Raw genomic sequence first — 14346 nt, 5'->3', positions numbered from 1 at the left:
CAGGCGCATGCAGGTGGTGCAGGCGGTGCAGGCGCATGCAGGCGGTGCAGGCGGAGCTCCTTTAGAAAAGAGAGCCTGCAGGGCAAGTAGCTGAAAACTGCAGCGCTCTTTAACATCAGAAGAAACCCCGCCGTGTGCGTTTGAGGAAACTCTCAGAACAACCGAGCGAAAAGCTTCCTGATGTTTTGCACGTTACACTCTCAGTGTGTCGGCGGCGTTCCCGGGATTTAAGGTCAGTATTCAGAGCAGAATCCAGCCTTTCCAAACACTTCTCCTGAAACGTGAGATGTTCTGTGTTTCCCCGACGTCTCTGGTGAATCGTGTTAATGTTGTCGTTTGAATCTTAAAGCCGGCTGAGGTTGAACCTCCCGCTCTGAACGCTGAGTGCACGTTAGACACACAGGCTCTGCTGTGGTCATCAACTCTGTCCCGTGTTGTGCAGTCCTGGTTGAAAAGCATCTATAAAGACAAATACTGAATAAATATTTTTGCTACCAACGCGACTCCAAATGTTTGTGTCGGTTTCTCTTTGTCTCTCACAGAGTGATGCAAACCTTCACACAGAACGTTTAAACGCTTTATTTGGATTTCACATATAGTCTGAGTTATTTTTCGGCACATGCAGCCTCTTAAAATCTGATGAGTCCTGGAGGACTTGGCGCTGGATGGTGGTCGGCCGTGTCGTCTCAAACCGCTTCACTCGTAGTAGAAGCTGGCGGTGACCGCGAAGACGTCCGACGAGCCTTCGTACGGCGTTATGACCGGCTGCAGGCCTTTCAGCTCTTTGTAGTGGCCAAAGTGTTTGATCCTGTAGGAGCCCGCCGAGGCCGTCGGGGGAATCTGCCACTCCACTGTGGCGTTGCTCTCCCGGTTTGACCCCTTCAGCCAGTGAAACCTGCAGCAAGACAAGCGACTTTAACTCCTCAAAGGACCCTGAGTTAAAAGAGGAACGTCTGCAACCTGACTTTAGTTTCTGTTTGTATGTTTTGTGATTACAGCTCGTGAAAATCAGAAATCCAGGTTCCAGAAAATTTAGACTTTGTGTTCTTTCAGAGAGGACACTTAACCTACAGGTAGACAAAGGTGCCGGGTCATCTGCTGGTATTGGTACTGGTTGCCGATTCCACCTTCTCACAGTGCCCAATACTATCAAATAGCTTGATGATATTGTTAGTGTTTCTGATTGGTCAGGAAACTCACCTGACCTGAACCCTGCAGACACAATCAGAAAGTCTGGCGTGGACGAGAAACACTCGACCAGCTCCAACCAAAGCAACCCGAGCTTCAGTAACCCGTCAGCAGCACCGCAGGCTGACGAGGTACTCAAACCAAGTACTGAGTGTATAAATCCTTTTTTGACCAAAGGAAATATTCTAAAAATCAGGTTTCTGCTGAATTTCATGAGCTGTCGACCTTTTTTTAAAATAAAATTACAGAAGAAGGTTTTTTTGTTGTTTTTAAAATCCTGATCAGATTTTTGAGATGCACAGCTACACATTAATCTACCTGGTCTCCCATGATGCATCGTTGTGGACAACCTCCCAGGTTTCTGTTCTGTTGTCAAAAATCTCAACAGTGACAAAAGTTTTATCCCTCTGCAACAAACGAGAGGAAGAGGTCAGAAAGACGTTTCAAGTATCCTAACAATGCTAAGCTAACAGTGGCTGAAACACTAGGATACAGGTGGATGAAGAAGAAGAGTTCTTACAATATCTCCAGAGTTTCTCGGGTTTCCTGCTACAAACGTGACAGTCACAACATCACCCTGAAAACCACATTAAATAGTTAAGACTCACATGCACACAGAGCGGCGTCATCAGCGTGGACCCTGAGGAACACAGTAAGAGTGTTTCCTACCTGTCTATAAACGGGGTAAACCTGCTCCAGGACGTCTCCAAAGCTCATATTCTCAGGTTTTCTGTCAAAGAGCGCCAGGGGCACAAAATTAAAGAGGTTCTCTGTGAAGAAGGGAGGCTGAGGGCCGGCTGGCAGCTCTGAGACTCTGTCCTGGAAACACGATTAATGTCAGCAAGCAGTGTTACATAGGATTGGCTTCACACTGCAGTGAGGGTCTGCTGTTGACTGTTTGCATCCGACTGGCCCTGGCTTTATGAAATATTTCTGCTGCAACCTCATTCATTCATTCAGGAGTCTTTATGTGTCACATGCGAGTACAACACGCAGCGAAATGTGTCCTGACTGATGGAACCTTTTCACTGTTTCATCTGTTTCCACCTCACATGAAGTAAAACATGTTCAGAATATGAGTTTGACGGACGTTTAGCCGTCTGACTTTGGGTCAGTTTCATGTTTTATCTCCATCATCTTTATATTTGGAAAAGATTTTCCTGTGATTTTCTTTTGTCTAGAGTAAGTAACATGTAAGCAACGTTACAGAATAATTCCTGTGATGAAATATTCTTCTGCTCGTGTTTCTCTGGCAGAGAGAGAGAGTCGGTCTCACACTGCAGCTCGTTTCAGATAAACTGGTGAAAAATCTGCTGTTTAAACTGAGCTCTGTGGGCTGACCTCGTTTTCTTTCACTAACTGTTCTGAGGGAAACGTGACCCCGTGTTTCCAATGTGCTCATGAATGCTGATGAAAGGTGTAATCCATCCATTCCCACCTGAGCAATGGCTCGGGCCAGGCCTCGATACTTCTGCAGGTAGGCACTGAGCGTGTGCGGGCCGTATATGGTTGAAGCGCCTTCATACCGCTGCACCTGAAAAATAGACAATCAGACTAAGTTTCCACCCTGCTAAATGTCCATTAATATATACACACACACATATACACTGAACAAAAATATAAACAGCACTTTTGTTTTTGCTCCCATTTTTCATGAGCTGAACTCAAAGATCTGAAACATTTTCTACAAACACAAAGGAGCCATGACTCTCAAATGTTGTTCACAGATCTGTCTAAATCTGTGTGAGTGAGAACTTCTCCTTTGCTGAGATCATCCATCCCTCCTCACAGGTGTGTCAAGGTGCTGATTAGACAGCATGAATATTGCACAGGTGCGCCTGAGACTGCCCACAATAACAGGCCACTCTGAAATATGCAGTTTGATCACACAGATGTAGCAAAACCAGTCAGTATCTGGTGTGGCCTCCATTTGCCTCACGCAGGCAACACATCTAATGGAGATGTGTTGCCTGCGTGAGGCAAAAGGTGTGCAATGGGCATGGAGTTGATCGGGTTGTTGATTGTGGGCTGTGGGTCCACTCCTCTTCAACACTTGTGCAAAGTTGCTGAATATTGGCAGGAACTGGAACTCGCTGTCGTATACGCTGAGCGCCCCAAACATGCTCAATGGGTGAGTATGCCGGCCATGCAAGAACTGGGATGTTTTCAGCTTCCAGATGTCCAGATCCTGGCAATATGGGGCCGTGCATTATCACGCTGTAACATGAGGTGATGGTCACGGATAAATGTCACAACAATGGTCCTCAGGATCCACCGCCACCACGGGCCACTCAATCCACAACGTTGACGTCAGCAGACCGCTCATCCACACGAGGCAACACAAGCTGTCTGCCATCTGCCCTGAGCAGTAAAATCATCTGTGAACAGGACACCTCTCCAATGTGCCAGACGTCATCGAATGTGAGCGACACTCGAGTCGGTTACGATGACGAACTGCAGTCAGGTCCGGACCCCGATGAGGACCACGAGCATGCAGATGAGCTTCCCTGAGACGGTTTCTGACAGTTTTTGCAGAAATTCTTTGGTTATGCAAACCGATTGTTGCTGCAGCTGTCCGGGAGGCTGGTTAGCACTGTTGCCTCACAGCAAGAAGGTCCTGAGTTCAATTCCACGGGCAGGCCAGGCTCTTTCTGTGTGGAGTTTGCATGTTCTCCCCGTGTTTAAGTGGGTTTCTCTTCAGGTACTCCGGCTTCCTCCCACAGTCCAAAGACATGCAGTTTGTGGGGACAGGCTAAATAGAAACTGCTCATAGGTGTGAATGGTTGTCTGTGTCTATTAATTAGACAATTGATTAAAAATTGATTAAAAATCTACGAACAGATTAATGAAGAATGAAAATAATCGTTACTTCCCTCCCTGCTATGAAACTCATGTTTAGATGTGATGATAATCTGTTGGCATCACAGGAACAGTGTAACCACCACAGGGACACCTTTAAAAGTTTGTAATCATTTACACAGGTTTGCTTTCCACCGTCTTACTAATTTTACTCTGATATTTCATTTAAGTAACTGAGTACTTTCTCCAAATCTGACTGTTTTATGTCCAGTTGATCTTATTTAAACACTGATTTGGATTTTACAATTTAGCAAATGACTCTAAAAACTACAAATCCTATGAAGTTCAGCAGATGTGTACCTGGTACTCTTCATAGGTGGTGATGTAATGAGTGTACACGTTACTGAGGCCGGCAATCACCACCTCCATGTCCTTTAGAGTTCCCTCTGACTCCAGCTCCTGGCTCACAGTAACAACAACACAGTAAACACACAGTTATAATCCGAGATGGGCAGCGTTACTGTAATCCGATTACTTTTTTCAAGTAACGAGTAAAGTAAGGGATTACTATTGCAAAAACGGTAATTCGATTACCGTTACTTTCCCGTAGGAACGCTGCGTTACTGCGTTACTGAAACCGTGATTTTTTGCGAGAATGTCTCACGACAGTGACGTAAGCGAGTGCGACGTTCGTGACAACAGCTGTGTGCAGATTAACAGTGGATCACATATCGAGTGCAGAGAGAGTATGAGCGTGCAGCGTTTAAAGCGTGGAAGTACTGACCTTACTTTGAGTTTGATTCCATAAAAAGTGACAAAAACATTAGTGTCCGCTGTGCGTGGGAAGAAAACTTCTTTTTACAGCGAAAAAAACCCCTAAACTTCCAACAAGCACCGAGTAGCTACGACGTAATGGGAAACTCACAGAGAAACTCGCGGATTCTTCCACTGACCGCGGCACACCTGCACCAGGGTAAACCTCCGCCTACCCCACTCCTGCTTTACAGGTGAAAATAGAGCAACAGGACCGCTGAGTCTTTGACTTTATTTATTTTCTGCTGTGTTTTACTTGCATCTATTTGAAAGACTGAGTGTAAACACACAAAATATTTTATTTTATGAGCTGGAACGTGCAGAAAATAGGTTTAAATGTTAAACTAATTTCTTCCAGTCAGAGAATGTTGCAGATAATTTAATATTTGCTTGATGCATAAAGTTAAAAGATTAAAACTAATAAAACAAGTTTTAAAAAGAGACTTTTCCATTTGATTACATTTTGTATGATGGATTATGCAGAAAAAGTAGAATTGGGCTGAAAGATCTATCGCTTTATCATCTACTCAGGTTGTAAATCGTGTTTTTAAAAAGTTACTAAGTAACTAATTACTTTTGAAAATAGGTAATCAGTAAGTAAGCACCGAGTGCGCAACAACGTAATGGGAAACTCACAGAGAAACTCGCTAAACTAATTAGTTACTGATTACTTTTTTCAAGTAACTTGACCAACACTGGTTATAACACGATAACAACATAGTGATGTGACCTGTGAAGATTCGGTAATAAGAACTGTTTTCATATGAAGTGTTGATGTGTCGTTTCTCACCCCTTTGATAGCTTCTCGTAACCTCCGCCCTGACATGGTGCTGTTGAAGAAAAACACACATATATGCAGCAGAGTGTTATTACTGTGTTATAAGCAGCTGTGTTATCATTGGCTGCATTAACAGCTGTCGGTAAAACGTCGTTACGTCATTTCTCCAGGAACAGCTACGACAGCCACAGAGCCGATGGTGATCATCTGAACGTCGACGATCTGAGGATGCCAGGGCAGAGGCCAGTTCATCTGCACAGACAAACACACCACGACAGCCTCTTTACCCGTTTTATTTTATTCAATCCACCTCTCAGGTTTTACCTGCTTCTAGTAGATTTGTTCTGAGCCCTGTTCTCTTTAAGCCCAACTTTCTTTAGGGTTTGAGCTAGTTGGACCTCACAGTCCAGATTTACAGTCCAGGTTCTTTCCTGAAACTTAAAGTCAAGCCTGTGGGGAGCTGGATGAAGCATCATAACCTGTGTTAGTGTCAGACTGTAGTGATACACTGACTGTGGGTCATTGTCTGACGCGATAGCATAAATGTTGGATCCATGTTCATCACAGACTGTATTTTGTACGTGTGAGCCTCGCCTCACCTCCCCTGTGCTGAACAGGATTGGTTTGGGATGATGACATTCCTTCGTCTGATTGGACGGTGGGCCAAGCAAAGCGTCTCTGATCCCATCCCAGAAGGGGTCTCCTTCCACAGCGCCTACATGCACAGAGATACGCAGTCAGGTTATCACAGCCCGTCTCAGCAGGCTTGCAGCCCAATGTGAGCTGAGGGACAGAATCACCTTGGGTGAAGTTCAGGCCTCCGCCTCCATCTGTTGTTCCTGCTGCAAAGCTGTGACCCAGAGCTGGTTTACATGTGCTCGCCTGAAACACAGACAGCGTAGCTTCTATGTGAAACAGAAGCAGGAACGTGCTGCCACAGCTTTTCTCTGTGAGGCGTTTTTACCCTGTGTTCACATTAAAAAGAAACTAACACATTAAAAGAAGCTGAGTTATCTGTTAGGAGCTGCTGTTTGTCCCACACATCGCAGAACAAGAGAAAACATGTCTGTAAAATGAATGAATGAAGAAACGATTAAAAATTTGTTCCTGGGAAACATGACATCAAATTTTAATTATTATGAATAAAATTTCTAATCTAAATTTCTTAATCTGTGTGTGTGTGTGTGTGTGTGTGTGTGTGTGTGTGTGTGTGTGTGTGTGTGTGTGTGTGTGTGTGTGTGCGTGCTGACCGTGTGTGTCTCATTGATCTGAACAGTGACATCAGTCATGTTGACCCACTGATGAGCATGATGAATAAAGCCGGTCACCTCCTCGACTGCATTTGCATACAGCTCCTGCAGGGGGCAGCGCAACAAGCACACAGTCGTGACTTTGTCACTCGTGGGGATGCTAATGGGATTCCTTTCAGGTTTAAAGGAACATTCATGAAGCAAAGACAAAGTCAAGACAGAGAAACAATGAATCTTTGGAGGGTCTGACTTTTGTCCCCATAAGCAGTGAGTCCCCACAAAGCTCCTAACCGACACACGTCCCGATATGGCAGTGAATACAAGCACAAAGCTTGTCAGATTTTTTTATCATTACGTGACGCTGTGTTGTTTTCTGAAACGAGGCACACGTACCTTGGCTTTCAGGTAGACGTTGTGTCCGATGATCCGAGTGCTCTCAAACATGTCTTCTCCAGGTCCGGACGCCAGACACATTGTAGTCTGGCAGACACACATTTATCGGTTTCCTTCTGCGATTTATTAACTATCTTAACGAGTCTGTGTGTGTGTGTGTGTTGTGTATTTACCCCTCCTATGGGACAGGAGCTGTTCAGGTAGTCACAGGGCAGCCCAGTGTTCACACAGTACGGTCCTCTGGTGTTCGGAGTGACGTCACCGAGGTTACTGGAGGAGAAACCAGCAACGAAACTTCCCTGAAACACACACACACACACACACACACACACACACACACACACACACACACACACACACACACACACACAAAGAAACACTTTAATTATATACCCAAATAAACCATAACGAGTAAATGTTCAGCTGGAAACTCGTCTTTCAAACACTTTGTTACCAAAATGACCAAAAATGCAAAAAATAATTAGCTTGTTTTATCTTCTGGTTTCTGGTTTTTACTGAGTTTATGTTAAAAATCACAAACTCTGAGACTGTGGTCGGGCTTTGATGCAACCTCTTCAGGTTACCTGTCCAGGTAGCCCTCCGGGGTTCTTGTCCTGCTCCAACAGGTAGGAGGCGTAGCCCATGTTGTCGCTGCTCACCATGCGGTTGGTGTAGTTCATGCTCACCGCGTGGACAGCAAACCAGCTGTCAGCAGCAAAGCTCAGTGAGAATAATGATGGTAACAAACGATGGCAGCATTATTGAAGGAGTGCTGTGTGCGTTTGTACCTGATCATACCGATGCCGTCTCCATCCTGATCGGTGAACTTCAGCACCAGCACCTGTTTGTCGGTGTTCCACTTATACCTGAAAGATCAATAACACGAACACCTGATCAAATCAGCCAATCGCGTGGCAGCAGTGCAGGTGAAGATCTACAGATGTTTCCAGCAGCCTGTCTCTGTGAGAGTTTACGAAGCTTTGAGCTTTACAGAGGAGAGCATGTCTTCAGGCTGTAAAGCCTAGAACGGCTCTCCTTATGCTGTGGAGCTGATCTATAGAAGCGACAGCAGAGCTGCAGGGATGTACTGATAGAAACAAACCGATAAATCATTCATTATTATCTACCTGCGCCTCTCCTCCTCGGGGTTGTTCAGGTACGAGTGAGGACTTCTGTTCAGGCTGCTGTCGTCCAGCTCTCCTCTGTTCCTGTAGACCCTGCCGGGCTTCATGTTATTGTGGGCTATGTCTATACTCTGGAATCAGGGTTTCAATTATGAGTACACAGTTCATCGGTACGACCTTACCCTGACAGATAAACATTTCTAATAAAAGTAATCATGTAAAAGTGCATTCTCCATCCCCCCTGAACTACCCAGTGTGTCTTTGCTGGGTAGAAGAATAAGAACTGATTAGGAACACATAGGAATGTGTGGGAGTTTACTGTGGTCCATCAAAAAACACACACACACACCTTAACAATGCCGTTGACCAACGGCTCGATGGCAGCCTTCATGTAACCGCCTGTGATCATGAACAGCGTGTACTGGAAATATCCACCGAGTCCACAGTGAGTGTGAGTCCCACTCAGAACAACGTTGTCCTGCCGGTATAGATCCCCGTACTTCACCTGCAGTGCCTGCAGAACCTGCACACACACACACACACACGTACTGCTTTGTGTGCTTTGTGAAGACCTCTAACATGAGACACACTGGTCCCCACAAAGACAGATGTACAAGTCAAGCACACACAGCAGCGATCAGAGGATAATGTCTCCACACATTTGTGAGACCTTTAAGACTCTCTGATGATGTCGATGCGTCATCCTTGAGAACAATAAGAACAGTGGTGAAACTACAGCGTGAGGTTAGCTGAGGTAACACCCAGCAGGGGCGGGGGCTCCCAGCGCTGATCCCAGACCCAGATAAATGGGAAAGATTGTATCAGGAAGAGATTCAGTGTAAAATCTCTGATAAACATGCAGGTCATAAAGAAGAAGTCCATCAGAGGGACCGCTCAGAGTCAGAGAGGCTGACATGGTCTGAGCACGTGCAGAGGAGGGAGGGTGGAGGATGGAGGCAGGATGAGGAGAGGAAGACCTCAGAGGAGATGGATGTAGTGAAGGAGGACATTCAGACGGTGGGTGAGAGAGAGGAGGATGCTGGGATAGGAGGAAGTGGAGGCAGATGATCTGCTGAGGAGACCCGCTTCAGCCCAGAAAGTAAAACTTTGAATAGAGTGTGTGTGTGTGTGTGTGTGTGTGTGTGTGTGTGTGTGTGTGTGTGTGTGTGTGTGTGTGTGTGTGTGTGTGTGTGTGTGTGTGTGGTCACCTCGAGTCGGAGCCTCTGTGAAACCATTCCTATGTCTGCCGTGACGAACACCACCCTGCGCTTGCCGTCATCGACGATGAAGGCTCTGCTGTACAAACGGGTGTGTATGCCTGCAGCCGTCTGCTGAGGGTTTGCATAGCCCATCTAAACACACACATTAAAACCTTCTCAGCAGGTGAGATTAATGAAGTTTCACAGTGATTTCACAGTTGTTTATGTTCCTGTTAAAGTGTGAGTGGGCAGCTCGCGTCTGCAGGATCACAGACGTTCACACAAATGTGACTGTGGTACCTGAACACACACACATTCTCACACAGAGTGTGATCTGTGTGTCTTTGCCTTCTACGACGATGTAAGTCATGCTGGCTATAGGATGTGTTTCATGCCAGAACCCAGATTACAGACAAGGTTTTACAGACGATAATCCTGCTGCTTCCAACAGACTCTATATGTTCCTATTCACTAATGTTTTTATGACCGCTCAGCGTTCGGCACTTAGACCATAAAGATTATCAGTCCAAGCACACCCAGTCGAACCGGAGCGGCAGACTTTGGAGTTTGTTCTCTGCAGGTCCTCTGCTGCTGTTTTCATCTGCACTCATTTACATGTCAGAGTTCTGGGTCTGCTTGACAGGAAGTTCAGAAATGTTTACGGCTGGATCCGCCCAATTCCCATCGCCTGTGGTTGGTTGAAGTTGAGGAATGTCATTCAGTTGTGAAGGTCCCGGGTGCAGCTTCCAGTGAGCAGCTCTGATGCTGCTGGAATCAGAAATAGTTTAAATGGCAGAGATCGGGTGGAGGTGGGCTGCAAAGCGGCTTACAGAGGCAGCAGCAACTACTGACTATGAGTGCCACCAGCTGGATGTGTGCTGACACTGAGATCATCTCTTCAGAACGAGAAGTTGTGCTCGTATATTGTTAACGTGGAAAAAAATGAACAGTAACTTGGCTAACTGTTACTTCCCCAGCTGTTCTCTGAAGTTCTGAAGAAGAACTCCAGAGAACAGCTGTGACCCACCTGCAGGAGCCCGGAGAACTGTTGCTCAACAGCACTTTAAAAATAACCACAAGGTCTGCCTCTGTAGAAGCAAAGCATAAAGAACTGAGCTGTGGCTCAAGACTTTTGCACAGTTCTGTGCACATATGGGTGACTTCATGTTAAACGCAGCACGAGTCCCTGAAGGCAGCATGAGTGAGTTTGTGGTACTGACCATAGGGACATCAGCCGGCGGTCCGGTGCAGTCGGCTCGGCCCACGCCAATCAGGTAAGGTGTGTGCTGAGGGGGCGGAGTCTCTGGATCTGACAGGACGACAGATTTGAATTCATTACGACCTCAGATGTTGGTAATATTTTCATACTTTAGATCTGCTGTGACAACACTGAGAATGAACCTGATTCAGTGTTTTATAATCAGACAGCAGTTTGTGCCACAAATCACTGAATCTGACCAATCACATAAAAGCAGAAGCTCAATCAGGAAGTAAATTGCACATCTGTGTTCATGTGGCGCTCTTAAAGGTGCCGGTCTGTAAACATGGGTGTTTAGGATCGTCCCCATAGTAACAGTTGGTCAGGCGTGTCGAGCCGTTGGATGGTCAGTTTTTCCTGCAAATGTTTTTTGCTCCTGAAATTTGAATCATAGCTGCTGAAACATAAAACAGACATTTATGCACGAACAAAGTTTCCTATTAACTGTTATGTTGATTAGCATTAACAAGCACTCAGAGGACAGCTCCGCTCTGACCTGACCCTAACCTTTGACCTGTGACCTTGTGACTAAAATGGTGCATTTTATCTTTGGCTTCTATAAACTGCACAAACTTGAGGTTTTAAGATATATTCATGCAGTGTGCGATTATGATGTCACATTAAAACAATAAAAAGTGCTGGTCAGCTATCTCAACGCCCTTTCATACGACATTGACTCCATATGGTTCTCAAGGTTTTTCCAGGTCAGTTTTGACCTTCGACACTAACAATGAAGGTCAAATGTTTGACCAGCGTGGGCACTCGTGTCCCCGGGACCGTTGTGGTGAAGATTGAAGACAATTCTTAAAAGATTGTGGGTAACACAGTTTTTACTCATTTTCATATTTGCTGTGACCTTTGACCCTGACTCAATATCACCACAGTGAAATCAGCTCGAGCTGTTGTTGGTATCTACCATCACACAAAATTTTTACATTTTATCTTGAAAACTGAGGACGCTAGACTGCTAACAGACAAACGGACGACCAGAACCAAGGACGTCCGTCCTCCAAACACGCTGTCGGAACAAAGTCGACAAAGCTCCGAGTACACGACAGCATGAACATCTGAGGTTTTATCGAGCAGTTTCTCACCTGCGTGCGTTTCCCTGGTAACGTACAGTACAACCAGCGAGATGCACACGCCGGTCATAACGACGAAGATGACGCCGAGCGTCACTTCCAGAGCTGAAAACCCACAGCACAGCGACTTCCTGCTTCCCATTCTGTCTGTAGGAAACACACTGAAATGATTTCACCTTTCAGAGCTTCATATCATCAAAAACACGATAATACAAGAAGAAGAATTTCAGAGTCGGATCTTCTCAACATGTTTGAAGAAATGAATCATGGGAACAACAATCCGTCTGTCTGATGACTTCAGAGTGGTTGATGCTCATCAGGCTAAAGACCAGACTCCATAAATCTGCCTCAGACCTTCATCAGGTTTTTCCATTAAAGGTCAGACAGCCAGAGTCCGTCCACGAGTAGAAACCAGCAGCGAGGTTTCACAGATCAGACACTTCGGATCATTTTGCTCATTAAATCAATCAATCAATCAATTTTCCTTCTGTTTGTTTACTTTGTTTCTCTTTTTCTGCTTTTTGGGGAAATATAGAAAAGAGTTCACAAATGTTTCCAGCTACACATGGAAGGAAACTTTATATGATTTCTTTGATTTATTTGTTGCAGATGAAAATGATTATTATCTTTTAAAGCAGGTGACCGTCTCTGAGTCTCCGTCAAGCTCACGTCTGACAAACGCTCACATTCAGGCGCGAGACGAGCATAAAGACACGACTCACCTGGAGTTGGAGCTTCTGAGAAAGTGTCTGTTCTGACAGTCTGACAGCTCAGAGCAGCTCAGCTCTTATCTCTCTGATAAACACGAGTCTGCAGGTAAAAAGCTCCAAAGGTTAGCACAAAGGTAAATCACAGATGCTGATCGGCGATTCCAGATAAAAACAACCTCGATGGTAATAAGACAATAAATTTGTTCCACCTGTTATCAGACTGATACTTTGAGTTTGATCTCTCAGCACCTCGAAAACAGCCGTTCAACTTCTCTCGGCTCGAGGATCGCTCACCTGCTCGTAGGACAGACGGTCTTCTGCAGAACCCTGAGTGATCTCAGAACCAGAACCCGGTGCAGCAGGGAGCCATGAGGTAACACGCCTCAGTCCTAATCCCGTCATAGCTAGAAGCAGCTGAAGCTCATGTAAAGGTAAACGTGACAATATCACAGTGAGCTCCTCAAATAACAGGGTGTCCAACATGGGGCCAGGAGCCCACATCTGACCTGCCAAAGGTCTAATGTGGCCCAGCAGATGGAACCTCAAATATTTTTCAATAAAGCACGTTTCTGCTCCTCGTGTAATAACAGCTGGGGTACTACTCGAGCCTTACACTGCAAGGGAGCTAACATATATCTATTATATACAGGAAGAGGGTGATAGACCATCTGAAGCTGTTAGAATGAGACAAGGCTGTTGACCGGACCTCATAGCACAGGCTGTACCCAGGGGAGTCTACACCAAGTCTGTATGGTTTACTGAAGATACATAACCAGGAAGCACCTTTAAGACCGATTGTCTGCATGATCAACTCCGTTACCTGTAACATCTCCAAGTTTCTGGCTTCAATCCTCAACCTGCTGGTGGACAGCTCTGAACACCACATCCAGAACTCTTTGGATTGTGTTGAGAAGGTGAGAGATGTCATTATGGAGGGAGATGAAACCATGGTCTCGTACGACGTTACATCTCTCTTCTTTAACCGGAAGGTCGCCGGTTCGTTCCCCCAGCTCTCTCTGTCCTGGTCGTTGTGTCCTTGGGCAAGACACTTCACCTACCGCCTACTGGTGATGGCCAGAGGGGCCGATGGCGCAATATGGCAGCCTCGCTTCTGTCAGTCTGCCCCAGGGCAGCTGTGGCTACAACCATAGCTGCCTCCACCAGTGTGTGAATGTGAGAGTAAATGAATAGTGGTATTGTAAAGTGATTTGGGTGCCTTGAAAAGCGCTATATAAATCCAATCCATTCACTTGCATCCCAGTCACAGAAGCGTTGGAGGTAGTTCGTAAGAGATTACAGGATGACCCCAACCTCAGCAGCAGGACCGCTCTCAGCATCGACAGTGTGTGTTTGAACTGTGTCTTCATTCCACCTACTTCACATACAAGGCTCAGTTCTACAGGCAGAAACATGGGTGCCATGAGCTCCCCAGTTTCACCCATCGTGGCCAATTTGTACATGGAAGAAGTGGAAAAGAGGGCTTTGCTATCCTACCCTGGAACACCACCAAGCCATTGGTTCAGGTATGTGGATGACACCTGGGTTGAAAATCAAATCTCAGGACGTGCCACATTTCATGGATCACATTAACTCGGTGGACCGACACATCAAATTCACCAGGGAGGATATGAACAGTGGCAGGTTAGCCTTCTTAGACTGTGAGATTTCCATCAGTAATGGGGGACATCTAAAAGCTGACGTGTACCGTAAACCTACACATACGGATCAGTATCTAAGGTTTGACTCTCATCA

At 45.8% G+C, this 14346-nt stretch overlaps 1 protein-coding gene across 1 annotated transcript; it reads right to left on the bottom strand.

The window, feature by feature from the left end:
• Positions 1-3: 3 nt before the first annotated feature.
• asah2 (N-acylsphingosine amidohydrolase 2) lies at positions 4-12031 on the bottom strand. Its single transcript, XM_026177759.1, has 20 exons — positions 11897-12031; positions 10765-10853; positions 9554-9697; positions 8695-8868; positions 8349-8476; positions 8010-8087; positions 7806-7926; positions 7395-7520; positions 7222-7308; positions 6829-6933; positions 6379-6460; positions 6178-6293; positions 5736-5830; positions 5591-5630; positions 4348-4446; positions 2627-2722; positions 1858-2007; positions 1709-1765; positions 1507-1595; positions 4-895 (listed from the first exon to the last, which is right to left on the bottom strand). The coding sequence occupies exons 1-20, from the start codon at positions 12024-12026 to the stop codon at positions 697-699; spliced, it is 2205 nt and encodes a 734-aa protein (XP_026033544.1). The 5' UTR covers positions 12027-12031; the 3' UTR covers positions 4-696.
• Positions 12032-14346: the final 2315 nt, after the last annotated feature.

The sequence above is a fragment of the Astatotilapia calliptera genome, chromosome 8 (genome assembly GCF_900246225.1).
Source record: "Astatotilapia calliptera chromosome 8, fAstCal1.2, whole genome shotgun sequence".
Taxonomy (NCBI): domain Eukaryota; kingdom Metazoa; phylum Chordata; class Actinopteri; order Cichliformes; family Cichlidae; genus Astatotilapia; species Astatotilapia calliptera.
Note: the sequence above shows the minus strand (reverse complement) of the source record. Positions and strands in the feature narration are given on the sequence as shown.

Excerpts from the sequence above, each read along its gene's own strand:
- asah2 (XM_026177759.1), bottom strand. The coding sequence starts at position 12,026 with ATGGGAAGCAGGAAGTCGCTGTGCTGTGGGTTTTCAGCTCTGGAAGTG. Across the intron at positions 1,766-1,857 it reads TTTACCCCGTTTATAGACAG|GGTGATGTTGTGACTGTCAC; the intron begins GTAGGAAACACT and ends TGTGGTTTTCAG. Across the intron at positions 896-1,506 it reads GATGCATCATGGGAGACCAG|GTTTCACTGGCTGAAGGGGT; the intron begins GTAGATTAATGT and ends GTCTTGCTGCAG.